We start from the raw sequence: 16,111 nt of genomic DNA, 5'->3' as shown, positions 1-16,111 counted from the left end.
GCTCTCCGTGGCGATTATAAACTCCCATCCGTATCAATATGCTTACCGCCTGAGTGCTCTGAATTACGCCTGTGCTTGAACTGCCCTTTTCTACCTCCAAGTTAACTCTCGATTTGAGCGACATTGTCGGAGATAAGACACCATTCTGAGAGAATCGTACTTGACCCCTCAAGGGTCTGCGAGGGCTCCAAGCCAAAGTTGAAGATGGAGAAAGTCATCCTCGTACCTTTTGCTCTGACCGTGGCCCTTGCTGCTTGCGAATACCAGATTCCAGGCAAGAACTGAGATGAAGATATATAGATACTTATTGCGGCCTCGTATGTATGGTATGTCAATGAGAAGTCTCTGGCTCATATCTTCGAAACGCGATGAAGGATTCACCTTTCCGTGAAATCTGACGCAGCATTTCTTGCGGTACACCAAGTGCTATGAGGTTCGCACCTACGCTGTTAGCAGCAGCTGCACTGAGAGAATTTCGCGGTAGTCCCCAGTAGTTAGAAGTCGCGACTACAGTGGCCGTCAGCCAAACGGAGGATGTTAGACCTTCGGCCGTTGCGCACAGGGAGTTGGAAACAGGGCGAAATAAATGGAATGCCTAAATTTATTTGAAGATTCATTTTTCGTGTGCTGAATTACTTGAGATGAAGTCGATCGCTTCGTGCTTCCACGATTGCGGCGTCCCCTCACATTTGGCGATTTTAGTGGCACTGCCAGGCACTGCACTCCTCCTGTTCAACCTTAAAAATACATCTCAATCCAACTTCCTTTGCAAACACGCGCTGGCGAGACGGAAGCATGCCTCAGTGTCGCCTGATGGGGTTACACTGAATCGCCTAAAGCGCCCAGTAGCGCACCGCTCGCTGCTGGCCCCGCCAATTTTGACCCCATCAACATCCGCGCGCCGAGCTGAACCTGAGAGAACCAAGGCTGTGCACCATTCGACTGCAGGCCGCAGCCGCCGTATGGCATCAAAAAATCCAGCAACAGTCACAGAAGACTGCGCTGTATTGTCAGTCATGGATTTACTCCTTGCTGTGTTTAGTTGCTGATCTCGCGTTAGTTTTGGCCATCATGGTCCGCTCATTGCCAGCGGCGACAAAATCGGCCTTCGCACCAAGATAAAGGCTCAGCTCCGCTCGGTACAAGCGTGGGATTGTGATCCATGGATTGGCCTCACACTCGACTTCCCCTTGGGAAAAGACCAGAAAGCGAACGAGGAGGCCGGCTTTGGCGTGCGGTATCGAGGTGAGCATCATTCCAGAGCTGCCGCAGCGGAGCTAACTAACTCTCATTTCATCAAGCCCCAGAACATGGTTCACAAGACAGGTCAAAGCTTTGCGATTACCACCAGATCCGAATCAAGTTTCCCCCCAGCTTCTCCTACGAAGTCCAGCAAGGACAGTCTCCGAGCACGATCACGAACGAGCACCTCAGCTACGTAAAGATACATTTTGATGAGAGTCGAGCTACAATCGAAGGCTTCGGTATCCCTTTCGCGAACCAAGAAGACCACCGGGTTGAAAGCTGGATCAACGGAGACGTCCCCATCGCCGGAATATGCCATCTTCTGGACATTCTCCAGCAGCAAATTCTATACCTCATCCTGCCCTCAAAAAGCAGTCTTGTGAAGATCCTCGGCACTACTCAAAACTTGTCGACTTTCCGATACCCTCACAGTGAAGACTCTTCTTGGGACCTTTCTCATTTTGAGAAAGAGCTCCGAGAAAACAAAGGCCAACAGTTCGCGCCACTTTACAGGTGAATGAAGCCTTCGTAATGGATGTGAGCCGTACTGACATAGCGCAGTCACCCCACAGATGTTTCACACTTAACAGCTATCAGCCAGTCTATCGTACAGGATGCACTATGGCTACACCAGGCAGCAGAGCGAGTAGGGCACCCAAGTTCGAAATGGAATAACGAGGGAACGATCCATAACTGGGATGGCAACCTCTCAGTGAAACATACCCGAATACCAGGCTACTTCTTCCGCTGTAAGGTGCCGGATACTGGCATCGAGGACGGTCTTCACCTTGTGATTCCGTTTTCTGAGCCACTCTTAAAGGCAATTGGCCCGTCCTGGAGGCTTCTCATCAAACAAAGAACCTTTAGGCTAGAAGTATTCACCTCACGCCAAAGTCAGGAGTCCATCCCGGGAGAATGGTACGTTTGAGGTAACTGTAAGTGCATATTTGCTGATACTCACAGGTTCTGTCGCATTGCGCCTTTAGGAAAACTGGATCGCTATGCCAGGCACCGAAAAAGTGCCGCCGATCTGATCTTGGTTGTTAGGCGAGGAATGCAGATGAGGACCTACGATGATGAGATATGGAGGAGCTACCGTATCAACAACGGCAATGACCAGGACCTCGACAAGTTCAAAATGTTTTCCGACCGCCAGAGTGCCAGCGAGGCGCTATTGAAAGAAGATAACAGTTGGAACTACGTGTCTCTGATGTTCAACAATAAATCCGCCCGATCTCAGCGCCGAATTAAGGCTGTTATTTCCTTTCATCCTCAAGCACGCCCATTCAACCCCACTGCGCAATGGCTAGCAACAGAGAGGACTCCTCGAACTGGTACTCAAACAGAAGCCCTGCCTGACGATATGACTCAAGAACAGCAGCTGCTCTTTGATGAAGTCAACGACAAAATGGGTCTGCATCGATCTGTTTTACGTGGTGCTGGATTTTATGACTGGATGACGAAGACCGATGGCAACAGCAAATGGAGGCCACTTCCAACGATTAACCTTCTCGACGTTGATGATCAGTCTTATGTTGATGCCATCCTTGGAATGGTTCTGTCCAAAGATCGTGCCCGCTTCAGATCCTATCTGAGTAATAGAACACTGGGCATTGGTATCATTACAGGTGTACGTACCAATCTATCACCATGCCATGGCAAATACTGACTGTTAGCGGCATTAGCCTCCAGGATCTGGAAAGACAGCGCTGGGTGCCACTGCAACGCTAGCCTTACAGGCAAAGGTCGGCAAAATTCTCTGCTCAGCGCCAACAGATACAGCCGTAGACAACTTCGCATATCATCTCGGCAAACAAACTTGGGATATCACAGAAAATTTGAACGCAGAGAAGTCTCTAGACGACTCAAGCCGGTATCGCCGCAAGCTGGTCATTCGACTGTACTCGTACCACGAAGAGAAAAACGCCTTTTACATGCTTTTAACGAGACCTGAACTCGGCAAAGAAGTCCTAGATGACTGGAAGCTCCCAGGAGAACCCAAGGGGATGTCAATTGGAAGTTTCATTTATCTACTGCCTACTGGCTTCTGCTTCTCTTCAGATCGCCTGTTGTTGATCGGAGTCTTGGACCTGATGATAGCTTAGCTTTACATAAGTTGCAGCAAGACATCGACGAAGATGAACAACTAGTGCCCATACGAGATGGTTTTCCTCAACTTATCTCGGAATATCTGGACGATCATTTCAATGATCTCATGGAGAAGTTACTTGAAAAAGCGGACATGCTTTGCGTTACACCAATAAGTGCACCAGAGCTCGGATCACCATTTCGAGGAGAACCATATGTGTTATGGAAGAGGAGATCGGTACAAGGAGTTGTAGTTGATCAAGCAGGAATGATGGACAGACCTGATCTCTACCGTGTCTGGGGGAACACGCTGCTTCCATGTTTTCTCATTGGAGATACAAGATCGGAACAGCCAACAGTTCAGACTACTGGTGAGAAAGAACCAGGCTCGGAAAACTATTACAATCGCTTTGCCGGGGATGGCCAACTTTCCGGTCTAGAATTTCTGCAAGCATCTGGCCTCCCAGTCTTGCGTCTCGATACACAGTTTCGTATGGCCAAGGGCATGTACGACTTGGCTGCCCAAGTGTTTTACCCCCAAGTCCCACTTCAGTGCCACCAACCCGACCACAACATGGCAGAGCAACAACCCGATGTCGGACGAGAGCTTGAGGCTTATGTGCGCATGAAATATCCAACGTTACGCAAACCGCCAGGCGGCATTCTACACCAGCCATAGTTCATTCATCGACAGAACTCAACGATTTACAAGGATGTTGACGGCTCACAGGCCTGCCAGGAACAGGACAGTGCCGTCTTGAGCTTTATTGCTGGGTTAGTCACCCACTCGGCTATTGATCCAGCACAAATCGTCATTCTCACACCCTGGTACGCCAATGCTGCACTCATCGAGCGCAAGCGCAACCAAAAGAGGCCCGAACTTTTGAAGGATATGCCGGAAGCCGCCACTATCGAAAGCTATCGTGGAAAAGAGTCCGATATCGTTGTCGTGGTGATGTCCACCACGCGTGACACAGGACCCGATATCACAGCGAATGAGCATTCGCTCATCACCATGCTCACCCGCCACAAGAGCGGATTGGTCATTTTTGGGGACATTTGTACGAGTGGGGTGATCGGAGAGGACCGTAATGGGACGCTCTTCAAGATCAACAAAGCTGGGCAAGAGCTCAACGCATTACAGAGGATTGATGAGACACTCTTTGATGAGGGGCGAGTTGTGGTGTTTTCCACGAAGCTGAGCAAGTAATGACCGAGGCTGAAAGATTCTACGGCCGTGTGTACTGGGTGAATGGGTAATGGAGCCTCTAACTGTTGTAAGGTAGGCAATTTGTTCCTTGGTGACTTCGAAAGATGTCAATAGAAGGACATCTTTCTGGGCCGAGTAGTCCGAGTATGTACGAAATATACTTGAAATTCCCCACACTGTAAAGTTACATTTCGGAGCAGCATTTGTGCTTGTGATTGTACTACGTCCTGCTAACATCCCTTTCGGCTGATACTTGTCGTTCTTTGGCTGACATCCAATGCACCTCACCGTGACCACCTTTCGGCATAATGCAGACTGAGCTATTAGGCAATGAAAAATCTCCAAATCTTCTTTACGTCATTGTGTTTCAAGAGCCGAGGGTTTGGCTTGGATGAATCAAGTGTTTGGCGTACAATCTCCAGGGTGCGCGGGAGGCTTTCGGCCCTACTTGTATTCGCATTTTGTCCGACAACACCAGGGCTAGCTACAGATAGAAGTCTAGAATGGGGGTCTGATTGACGTTAGGGCTCTCTTGAACATCACATCCTTAGAATTCGACTATTCCAAGTATTCTAAGTTCTCTGCTGATTTATGCTCCTAGCCACAAGTATCAACTGCATTGAGTCAGGGCGTTCAAGCTGAAGAACATTGAACAACAGATGGAGGGGATTAGAGCCCTCTGTCCGCTGTTACCCCGGTATAATTACTTAGACTACTAGTCGTAGGAAGCCTCGTGTACACTAGATACAAGCCCCCAGATTCCCCATCTCATCTTGTCCTCGCTGGTAAGCCCTGCCGGTGATACCGAGTCCCTGTGTTTCGTAGATACCACCAGCATACTGCTCTACCTGCACCCGTTCAATGATCCAAAAGAAAATTGAACTGAGAAATTTCTATCACATTATAGAATAAATATGAAACCTTGTAATAAGGGCGAGAGAACCTCTTAATATAGTTGGCATTTAAAAGGGGACTGTCGCCTACTATCGTAAATATAAGCTATTACCATCGATTGCAGATATGTATGTCCTCTAGTATCAGCAGCCAGGTATCGCTACAAAGCCATTTTTAGTTGTACAATCATGGCATTCCAAAACAGGCACAAGTTTGGTACGCAATACATGGAGCACTGAACTAGATGTATTATTTGCAGTTGAGACTTGTGGCTGAGAGCTTAAATCAGCAGAGAGAACTTATAACTAAGTAACTGTATGCCTAACTACTTCATCCGGTTTCGCAACGGTATCTGAATTAGAACATCACTCAGTGGAACTTTGAAAAGGTTTCCTTTCCTCGACCGCTTGGCACGCACTTATGTCTTTGGAAGGTTGTGCAAGGTGCGCTGTGCTGGATTGCTTCTGCCGTGCCACGTAACCCCAAATTTTCATCTCAGGATGTTTATCCATAAGTCTTACTGGCCATAGAGTTCCGGGTATCAAGGAGCGATCTGTTCGTCCTAATATCGGTGTCAAAATCGGTATGTCTTGTTCGACAGCAGCATATTCCTACACGTCTAGCCCTGATTCCAAAATCACACCACAGAGTGATCCCGCGTCAATACAATCTTTTCCAGAGGCTTGTTGGTACCCCGGACAAGTTATCAATCCATGCCTCAACGCTACAGCAATGGAGCCACTAAGGCCCCCGACACTCCGGGATCAAAGCGAGCAACAAGGGCATGTGATTATCCCGAGTCCCTTTCGCTAGCAGAAGTCAATGCCTTATTTACTGAGAGCCAAGAACCTCGTGATGCGGAAAGTTCGACACAAAGCTCCAATCGGCATCACTCTGACAGGACTTTCATCGACGTGGAAGAGCAAGGGCCAGTTCCCGATTTCCTCGGGCATGCAATGCCGATAACGAATAGTTTCAATGGAGACCACTTCAGCAGAGGTGGTGCGAGGGACTCGTTCATGAGGTCTTGGGTTAATCAAGTTCTGATATCTGACGTTCATGGTCTGAATCTTCACGAAAAGCAAACGCATGTCATTTATTCAACTCGAGGATCATCAGAGGCATACAGGGCTTGGTTCAATCCTACCTTATGGCTCGAAGGCCAAGCGACACGTGCGGATCTTTTCGACATCGGGTATGCTGAATATTATCAAGACTTTACGAGGTCGCACAGCTTTACACTCAACTCTTTAGGTTATCGTGGTAGGCCAAAACGCGATGTGAAATTCCGATGGATGTATGTACGTCCCGAATCTTGAATAGGTTCGCCTTCAGAACTGACGTCACGCTTTATAAGGCATCTGGAAAGCATTTCATCAAACTTTCGAATGCTCGAGGTGAGTTGCCTGCTTTTATTTCTGGCTTTCTCAAAAGATTTTATCCTCTGATCCGACTGCTCTATCATTTCAGAATCTTGTCACCGAGTGCCCTTTCATCTCGAATTCTCTCAGATCAGTTGCTCTAAAGGTCCTTTTAGAAGCGAGCCAGCAATGCTCTAACCCAGATGCCTCGAGATCACAAATTGACACAGGAACTGTCATACGATATGTTGGGCGCCACCGAGTACATTCAGCATGTACGCGTACTGATACCCAGGATACTCAGCCTGTGATATTTGCTTCGACGCCCCATCTTCTTATGGCGCAAAAGCCAACAGCAGCCCCTGTCTCAGTAGAACCCCGGAAAAGAAATCTCATCGAGTTCCTCTACGGTAGCGAATCCGGCTCCTTCCAGCAGCCGTGGTCGGGGGAATCAATTGCGAATGGTTTCAAGCATAGCGTTTCGGACATGCTAGAAGTACCTGAAGCCAGCTTCCTTTTGATAGGTTCCGGTATGTATCTTGCCAATAGGCTACAGTACTGATTAACAAGCTAGCAGATATCTTGATAAGCATCTCTCGGATGCCCTGGCAGCACATGGTATCAAGTGATATTGCCATAAGCCGGGAAAATGAAGTTAACGCGCGCGGGCTTTACACCATTCAGATAATAGATCAGACTGGAACTCGTCGCAGCGACCTAGTTATTGAGAAGGAATGCAGCCATGAGGTCTTTGGTATCATATCTCAAATATTCTACACCTTTCTAACGTCTAATAGAGCTTTGTGCGTCAGGCTTTTGGCCTTCCCCGTAACGATAGACTAAGTCTTGATTCGTATGTATTGGTTGATGAACACGAGCGCCTCGTCAACCATTCAGTTTGGCACGATTACCTAAGGTCAGGAGAAGTAGAGCGGCATTCTTTTCAATTGAAAAAGAGTCCTTCATTGTTTCAAGCAGAACATACAAAGAATTCATCCACAGGTTCTGCCGAGTTTAATGAAACAAGCACAGATGTGTCCAGTCATCAAGCAACTGCTCTAGAGCCATCTCATACTCGAATATATAAGAGCGAGCTATCGCGCCCAAACGAAGTCTTCTTCAGTATTTCAAACCATGAAGCCGAAGTGGTAAGTTCAATCAACCGATCCTCCGCAATAACGAACAGCATATGATTAACTCAGTGGCCCTCGTTCACCCAACAGCCTGTGGATACACCTGACAAAGTCGATCAAGACTCGTCAAAATCTTGTTTAGATTCAGAGCCTGACAGTATTGCTGTCTACTACATGGGGATGCCATTTATGATTCGATCGTATCGTTCATATGACAATGCATCATCCGTTTCACCTCAATATCTGGAAGAGACAGAGACAACCCAGCGTTTCCCTGATGTTTCTACCAGTACACACGAACGTATCAACTTGAGCAAGCATGACAACATTAGAACACTATTAGCCAAACAACGCGTGTTGGGCTCGCCCTTGAAAGGACCACCTCACTGGTTCCTAAGCCATTGTGAGGGTCAGGATACCAACAGCGGCTTAGTGGGCGATGGTAGCGTGCTATCTCATAAGTTAATGGATAAAATACAACAGGCTATTCTCAAGAGCCCATTCGAGTTACTTCTCACAAAGACAATAGCTTACACCAGGGATTCTGTTTACGATAGATGCCAAATACTCTGCTCTATTACCGACAAAGAAATGTCGCCACTAACGATTGAACTGGACGATAATGGACTTTACGAAATATACAGGCCCTCCGCTATATCAAATATCCAGTCTATCTTTAGATTGTCAGAAGACCTCTTTTCCCTTTTCCTTCCGCTATCAAATACAGCGGCACATACGGTATCCGAGAGGTATTGGGGTGCACTAGACTCGATCATACGCGTTCTGTCTCCCCAAAACCATATCACAGCTCAAGCTGACATCCTTTGCAGCAGATATATCTATCTACCATATTGCCTCGAATATCTGGGCCGAAATGTAACTATGTTATCTCATCGTTGCTTCCTTTCGTTCGCCAGGGAGAGCTGGACATGATGTTGAATCATTTGCCGTCCAGTCAATGCAACGAGTGTAACAATGGCACAGTATACTCATCTATTAAAGATGCAGTGTACCATTTACATGAGCGGCACATCACGTGCTATCAAAACAACAGAATCACGAGTATCCTAGATGATCCTTGCTCAAGCTGGGTATGTTTGAAGCATTGGGAGCCCGAACCAGAGCCATATCCGTATGATCCTGACCATCATTTTTATGGCGACCTGTTGAAAATACGAGATAAAGCTCAAGATGTGCATGCTTCTATGACGGGGGAAGAAGCGCAAGTTGAGGTCAGCCTTATACATTGTTTCGAATACATCATTTGCAAGTTCCTTCTTGCAGCTGAGGAAGCCTCATTGATAAACCAATCAAGATTGCGGAACTTCGAGACAGGCACGCAGAATTCGGCTGATAAGGAAGTATTAGCTGTTCGTGTTAAGATCAAGGAAATCAACCAAAAGATATACGAACAGTTGGACCTTGCAACACGCGACATCATGATGTCGGGGACAACTAGAGGCGACAAAGACCAGCTGATAGTATGTGACATAGGCCCTGAGTTCCTACTGGCAAATCTTATCAGCAATTTGCAAAATCACACTATAGTGCGTCAAACAGGGCAAACGCTGGATATCATTCAGTATTATCGTCGAGTTTCATCCAGCCTTCAGTATATCGCTGTGCGAGACCCAAGAAGGCGGCGCTTCTTAGAAATCTCAGCTCTCGAAGAAGAAACAGAGGCTTTGCATGCAGTTATCGAAATACAGATGCGTATGGTCAAAGCATTCAAGAAGATCCTGAATCCTGATTTCTTCCGGCATGAGACGACAGATGATGAATATCTCAGGAACCGAAGCAGGAGGCACATATTGGAACGTGAGCACCTCGAACGACATCTCCAGAAACTCTCCGAGAATATCAGGTCCTTGGAGACACTATTAGGCATTGCGCAAGTAACAAAATACAAGATGAAGCAAGTGCTAGAGGTACTTGACGAAGGGCATGGAAAAGCCATTCGTGTCTTCACTTTCGTGACCCTGTTCTTTCTTCCACTGTACGTACAGCAAACTTAGAGCTCGTACTAAGTTGCATCAAAGCTCACAACATGACAGGTCTTTTGTCACAAGTTTCTTTGGCATGAATACAACCGATGTCAGAGATATAGGTTGGGATCAAAGATTGTTTTGGTCGTCAGCGGTTCCATTAACTGTCACAGTTATGAGTTTGGCTCTGATATATGGATACAAATGGGATACAGTCTTGGAGTTTCGGGATAGGGTGTTCAAATCACATGAGCCTTGCCAGCTCCACTTGATCATGGATCAAAATTCCACCACTCTTACAGAGGAATCAAATGCAGAGACTAGCATTCCTATCAGTTCATCCGCATCACCAAAACAGTCGAGACTGTGGGGAAGTGGAGTTGAGAGGCTCAGGTTTAGACGATGGAGAAAGCGGGAAGCAGATGCAAGACAGACAATTAACGAGTCTCGGGTGTAGCAATATACAACGGCTTAGCTAGGCGGAAACGAAAATCGACGTGAATTGATGCCAAATGAAAGTGTTGAAGGTCGAAAAATATAACTTGTTTGAAGCCCTGGCATGGGAACTCTAGTCGATGATCAAAGCTTGTGTAGCTCAATGACTAAAGTCTCAAGGCTACAGTAAAAAGTCGGATCGGGTTCCCTCGATAACAATTGAACGTAATGACACGTTCGGGGGAGCAGAGAGTGCGAAGATTATTGTGTCAACAACGTTCTTGTTTGTTATGCCCTCATCAGAACCACGCTGCTTTTGCCAGTCGGCGCTGGTAGGCGATACATCTTCAATCAACCCGGGATAGACTGAAGTGACGCGTACAAATGTACCTTTCAGTTCCTCCAATAAACCCTGGGTAAAGCCATCTTGAGCAGCCTTCGCCGCTCGGAAAGGAAGTGAAGCACCGGTGAGTCTGGCATACTGAAGACCAGACATGGACACGACGTTGTGAATGTCTGCACGTGGTCGTTGTTTCAGTAAAGGTAGAAGCTGCCGTGTCAAGATCATGGTGCCAGTGACTGCTGAGTTCACGACCGACAGAATCTGATCATCCGTTTGCTTTTCGAAGCTGCCCTCAGTGAAATGGGCTCCATTGTTGACCAAGATATCGATGTCAGGATGCGATTCGGCTATCTCCTTCGTCGCTGTGGCCACGGAAGTAGGGTCTGAAAGATCGCAGATAATAGGATATGCTGTCGCACCACTGTCACTCTTGATTGTCTCGCTGACTTCTTGCAACGCGCTCTGGGATCTTCCCAGTAATATCGGGGTGGCTCCCTTAGAAGCAGCGACGATGGCCAAAGCACGACCAAGGCCACGGCCTGCACCTGAAATGACGACCTTTCTACCCTCCATGTTAGGCGGCGGTGGTTGTCATGAAAGGTCCTCCCAAGTAGAGGAAATTGAAGCGAAGGGCCGGTATAATAAGACTCGCACAGCTTACAAATCAATGGTGGGGGTATCACAGCTCAAGGAGTAAATGCATGATCGTGACAAAATTGAAGCTTGATCCGATGACAAATCAGGCCTGGAGCTGTGTGTGTTCCGGTATCGGCTCCGCCTAGGCATGTTTTGGGCCTGATGCTTTTCAGCTGAGCTTTGGCCTTGTGTATATGGTCGTTTCATATGATAATGATAAAGTAGACAATTCACGTGGAGATAGATCCCGCGATGGAGGTGGGAGGTTGGCGAGGCCAAATTTCAGATGATATTTGCTCACTGAACTATCACTAGCATCTCACAGATGAACCTCATTGAAGGGTGACCTTGCAGCTATGACTCCGGTTGATGTTCTACCAGTCTGTTATTTTCTCAAAACTCTGGCTGCTGGGTCATTTTCTCATTATCTTGGGCTTTTCTCAGTGATAGCATGTTGTTAACCAGCAGCGATGACTCTTGTTGGAGAGTGAGGATTTTAAGTGGGACTGAGCCAATTTCGCGGCGGCGAGCAAAACAATTCTCCCGTCAGATCAAGAACAATTCTTCCTTCTTCTCGGTTCGTATCGTCCGTCGCAGGCTTAGTAAATAAGACATGAATGGACTTCTGGGTAGCAGTCGACTTTGCGCGCGACGTGCAGGCTCCTTCGCGATCCCACAATCGCGTCACGCCACTGCAATCAATGTCCCCTCAATCAGTATCAGCCTCCAAAATCATCGGACGGGCAGCCAATGCTGTAGCAAAAAGAGCGCCTCACAGCCATCGACTCCACCATCTATAACGTCTAGCGACTTTTGGTCCTTAAAGTCAGCATGGAAGAGGGCTTCTGTCAACACTACGCGATGCCTCATCGGCTGTACAGTCGGTGACTTTGCGGCCATGTGGTTTCTCCAGGCCTATTATCCCGGGCTCAGTATGGGAATAGTGATGCCAATCTCAAGTTAGTGACCAATCAAATTCTGTCAAAGTAAAGCTAATAAAGCAGTGGCCTCTGGTGTTTCGACATCAATTCTTCTTGAGACGGTAATGCTACGCATCGGCCGTGATGGCTTGACTTGGCTTACGGCGATGAGGACAGCTGTGGGCATGAGTCTAATCTCCATGTTGACCATGGAAGCAGCTGAAAATGCAGTGGATTACTATCTGACGGGCGGGCAAGTTGCTCTTGATGATCCATCATTCTGGCTTGCTGCTCTGGTGTCAATTGCAGCGGGCTTCTTGGCGCCTTTGCCGTACAATTACGCGAGGTTGCGCAAGTACGGAAAAGCCTGCCACTGAAGACCCTACAAAACCATCTTGAGCCTGTACTTGAGCCTGTAATATCACTTATGTTTCTTCATTAATTGCAGATAGACAGTAGATGAAATCTCCATTCTTTATATCACAACAGTTAGCCCAGGTTTTGTTGAGTCTGTCTGTTAGCATTTTCGGTACTCCTTTTCCGGTCTCGCCAGGCCGGGTCATGATGCCGTGACTGGTGTTTGCCAAGCTTTGCTCTCACTCCAAAACCGCCCGTTCTGGCAGAAAAGTAAGAGATAACAGACATTTCACCATTCTTCGATTAGGGTAGGCCTTGCACATGTGAGAAGACTGGCGGCTCAAAACTTGTGTTGGGTGGTCAATTGTGTTCTCACAGGGCACAGAGATTGAGTGCTGAAATCGTGGAGCAGCCTCAACAAACAAACCCATGCATTCATCTCTCTCTCAACCATCGGCTTCAGAAAACAAAACACCGCTTATAAATATCATCCAATCTACCCCAGAGCCCCGCCATTTGCCTGCAGCCAAGAAATCTCCAGATAAACAACCCCAAGAGATCTAGCCAAGCCTGGCGTTTTATCTCTTGGAGTCTCGACCCTTTTCAGGCACGTAGCGCGACACGTGAACCATCGGAGCTTCATCAGTCTCCGAACCATTTTGCGTGATAGCATTGCGATGAGAGCGAATGCCCGGCACAAAAAGTAGACTCCGTAAAAGCTGTTTGTCTCTTATCTCATCTTAAGTTAGATCTGTTACGGAGAGATGCAGTTTTGTAGCGCCGATGAGGTTTGTCCTCGGATGTTGGAAGCAATGGTGGTGTCACTGGGATGATGATCCAGGGCTGGATTAAGCATACTTTATGCGTAAAAGACAATGACTCGTAGCGCGGATCTGCAAATTTGGGGTTCATGCACAGCGGGCTGTAATGGAGGCAATGAGATTAAGACCAGATTGATAACAGAGTAAATGCACTCACTCATAGACCTTAATAACTACCCTTTTCTTAGGTCGAATGCGCGTATTGACATGCAATAATCGCTATGACCATCTCTTCATTCTTGACTGGATCTAGAGTCGCATCGGCCATCCCATCAAATCTAATGGTTCCCCCAGTCTCACTCACCATCTCCACAGCCATAACCCCATGCAGCGTCAAATGAGACACTATACAGTTGTCATTAGCGTCACTCTCCCCTCCCAAATTAACCTTGAAAGTAACCTTTTCCTTCCTCCGGCCTCTACTTCTGTCTCCGGAGGCCATTTACCCCAGGTTTACCATCACTTCCCCAGGTTTATTCCCCGCCCCCCACGAAGATCAACGGCCAGAACCCATAAATATAGAGAGCCTGGACCTCTACGAAAATTTTCTTCTTCACGCCAAACTCACCAACTCATAAAGATCAACAACAATGGCTACCACTACTGACCGGAAGCGCGAGGCGCCCGAGTTTGCGCATGTCAACAGCATTCTCGAGGATGAGAAGCCTTCACAGGTGGAGGAGCGAGATTGGACGGGTACTGCCAAGAAGACAGACCCTGAAGAGATCCGCCTTGTCAAGAAGCTTGATCTCTGGATCATGGTGAGTGATCAACGCGCCAATGCTTGGCTACCAAACTGACATTCGCAGCCTTGTCTTTGTGTCATGTACTTCCTCAACTACGTCGATCGAAATGCCATCGCCCAAGCACGATTGAATAACTTGGAGGAAGATCTCAACATGACCGGCACCGAATTCAACACGACTGTTTCGATGTATGTTGACACGGCTGTCAAATCTTGGGAATAATGCTAATAATTTAAGCTTGTTTGTTGGTTACGTTCTTATGCAGGTCCCCAGCAACATGTTGATCACCAAGGTCAAGCCTGGTATTTACATGAGTGCCTGGATGCTGGTTTGGGCTGCTGTCTCTGCCTGCACTGCTCTTGTCAAGAACTACGGCGGATTGGTCGCTTGTCGATTTTTCCTGGGTATCACTGAGGCTCCTTTCTACCCTGGTGCCACTTACATGCTCTCCATCTTCTACACCCGCAAAGGTCAGTTCTTCGATTGTGAGAAGTATGCAAGATACTGATGTGAACCAGAGGTCGCTGCTCGTATTGCCGTGCTTTACTGCGCTCAGATTCTTGCCACTGGTTTCTCGGGTCTCATTGCCGCTGGCATTTTTGCAGGTTTGGATGGAAAGGCCGGTCTTGCAGGATGGCGATGGTGAGGTCCTCGGCCTCTATCTTCAGAACCGTCTAACAATTATAGGCTCTTCATCATCGAGGGTGCTGCTACTGCTCTTGTCGCCATTGTCGGCTTTTTCATGCTCCCCAACACTCCCCTTACCACCCGCTGGCTCAACGAACGCGAGAAGCAGCTTGCTCACGAGCGCATGGAGAAGGACAAGGCCTATGACTCTGAGGAAGGCGGTTCAGCCTGGGAGGGCTTGAAGCAGGCCTGCGCGGATAAGCGAACATGGCTTTTCTGCCTCATGCAGAACTTTCATCTTTCTGCATGCTCCTTCAACTCCTTCTTTCCTACGTGAGTGATCCTGGCTTGCTTTGCTTGTCCACAGCTAACAGTGTCGTAGCGTCATCAAGACTCTCGGCTTCAACACTACCATTACCCTCGTCATGACCTGCCCTCCTTTCATCTTCGCTGGTGCAGCTGGTATCCTCTTCGGTTGGAACTCTGGACGCATGCATGAGCGTACCTGGCACATCACTGCTGGATTATCTATTGCCGTTGCAGGTTTCGTTCTGGCAGCCTGCACTCTCAACACCGCTGCTCGCTATGTCGCCTGCTTCATCTTCCCCATGGGTGCTTATGCTGTCAACTCTGTCATCATCGGATGGGCATCTTCTACTCTATCACAGACCAAGGAGAAGAAGGCTGTTGTCCTGGCAATGACCAACGTCGGTGGACAGGTAAAATGCACAGCTCTCTTGTTTCATTACACATACTGACTTTGGCATAGATCGGCTACATCTATGGTGCCTACCTCTGGCCCAAGAGTGACTCTCCTCGATATGGAATTGGTTTCGGTGCCTCTGCTGGCTTTGCTCTGTGCTCAATTGCATGCGCTTGGGCCATTCGCGTCCTCTTGATCCGCGAGAACCGCCGCATCCGCGCTTCCACCTCTGAGCAGGTCAACCTTTATGGATACTAAATGTGGAATGAGAAATGAATAACTTGGTCTATATATCTCGGGGATTTCGGAATAGATAATGTTCCGAAGACTCAGCTCCTGTTACCGTGAATGTCGACCCACGTGGAGTGGATTGAGGGGAGCTTTTCAGTTTGCAGCATGCAGGCTGAGCTGCAGGCACTTCTTATTCGTTGTAAGCACACTGACGCAGTTGGCTCAGACGTGAAATGTCTATTGGCTTAGGTGGCATAGCATCATCATCTTGGCTGACTGGATAGCCCAGCTCAGCCCCGCACGGTTGCCTAACTTGGAGCATGCGTTAAATACCCAACTCGGCTTGAGATAAGCCCGCCTTACTCTTTCAATCCTT

At 47.9% G+C, this 16,111-nt stretch overlaps 5 protein-coding genes; 4 read left to right on the top strand and 1 right to left on the bottom strand.

Moving 5' to 3' along the window:
• Positions 1-641: 641 nt before the first annotated feature.
• On the top strand, positions 642-4,543 carry FFUJ_11696 (uncharacterized protein; the record flags this gene model as incomplete). XM_023570624.1 has 8 exons in its annotated part: positions 642-1,009; positions 1,061-1,245; positions 1,302-1,758; positions 1,807-2,163; positions 2,209-2,875; positions 2,931-3,253; positions 3,307-3,952; positions 4,013-4,543. The coding sequence occupies 8 exons, from the start codon at positions 642-644 to the stop codon at positions 4,541-4,543; spliced, it is 3,534 nt and encodes a 1,177-aa protein (XP_023437709.1).
• A 1,607-nt stretch (positions 4,544-6,150) lies between these two features.
• On the top strand, positions 6,151-9,946 carry FFUJ_11695 (uncharacterized protein; the record flags this gene model as incomplete). XM_023570623.1 has 7 exons in its annotated part: positions 6,151-6,734; positions 6,795-6,834; positions 6,908-7,328; positions 7,376-7,545; positions 7,596-7,946; positions 8,001-8,373; positions 8,934-9,946. The coding sequence occupies 7 exons, from the start codon at positions 6,151-6,153 to the stop codon at positions 9,944-9,946; spliced, it is 2,952 nt and encodes a 983-aa protein (XP_023437708.1).
• A 586-nt stretch (positions 9,947-10,532) lies between these two features.
• On the bottom strand, positions 10,533-11,267 carry FFUJ_11694 (uncharacterized protein; the record flags this gene model as incomplete). Its single annotated transcript, XM_023570622.1, has 1 exon — positions 10,533-11,267. The coding sequence occupies one exon, from the start codon at positions 11,265-11,267 to the stop codon at positions 10,533-10,535; it is 735 nt and encodes a 244-aa protein (XP_023437707.1).
• Positions 11,268-12,228: 961 nt separating this feature from the next.
• On the top strand, positions 12,229-12,627 carry FFUJ_14931 (uncharacterized protein; the record flags this gene model as incomplete). XM_023570621.1 has 2 exons in its annotated part: positions 12,229-12,289; positions 12,335-12,627. 2 exons carry the CDS (start codon positions 12,229-12,231, stop codon positions 12,625-12,627), a joined length of 354 nt encoding a protein of 117 aa, XP_023438096.1.
• Positions 12,628-14,018: 1,391 nt separating this feature from the next.
• FFUJ_11693 (related to putative tartrate transporter) lies at positions 14,019-15,762 on the top strand (the record flags this gene model as incomplete). XM_023570620.1 has 7 exons in its annotated part: positions 14,019-14,189; positions 14,238-14,362; positions 14,412-14,644; positions 14,693-14,816; positions 14,862-15,134; positions 15,184-15,520; positions 15,571-15,762. 7 exons carry the CDS (start codon positions 14,019-14,021, stop codon positions 15,760-15,762), a joined length of 1,455 nt encoding a protein of 484 aa, XP_023437706.1.
• Between the last annotated feature and the right edge of the window lie 349 nt (positions 15,763-16,111).

The sequence above is a fragment of the Fusarium fujikuroi genome, chromosome FFUJ_chr11 (assembly GCF_900079805.1).
Source record: "Fusarium fujikuroi IMI 58289 draft genome, chromosome FFUJ_chr11".
Classification (NCBI taxonomy): Eukaryota; Fungi; Ascomycota; class Sordariomycetes; order Hypocreales; family Nectriaceae; genus Fusarium; species Fusarium fujikuroi.
This window is presented reverse-complemented; position numbering and strand designations above follow the sequence as displayed.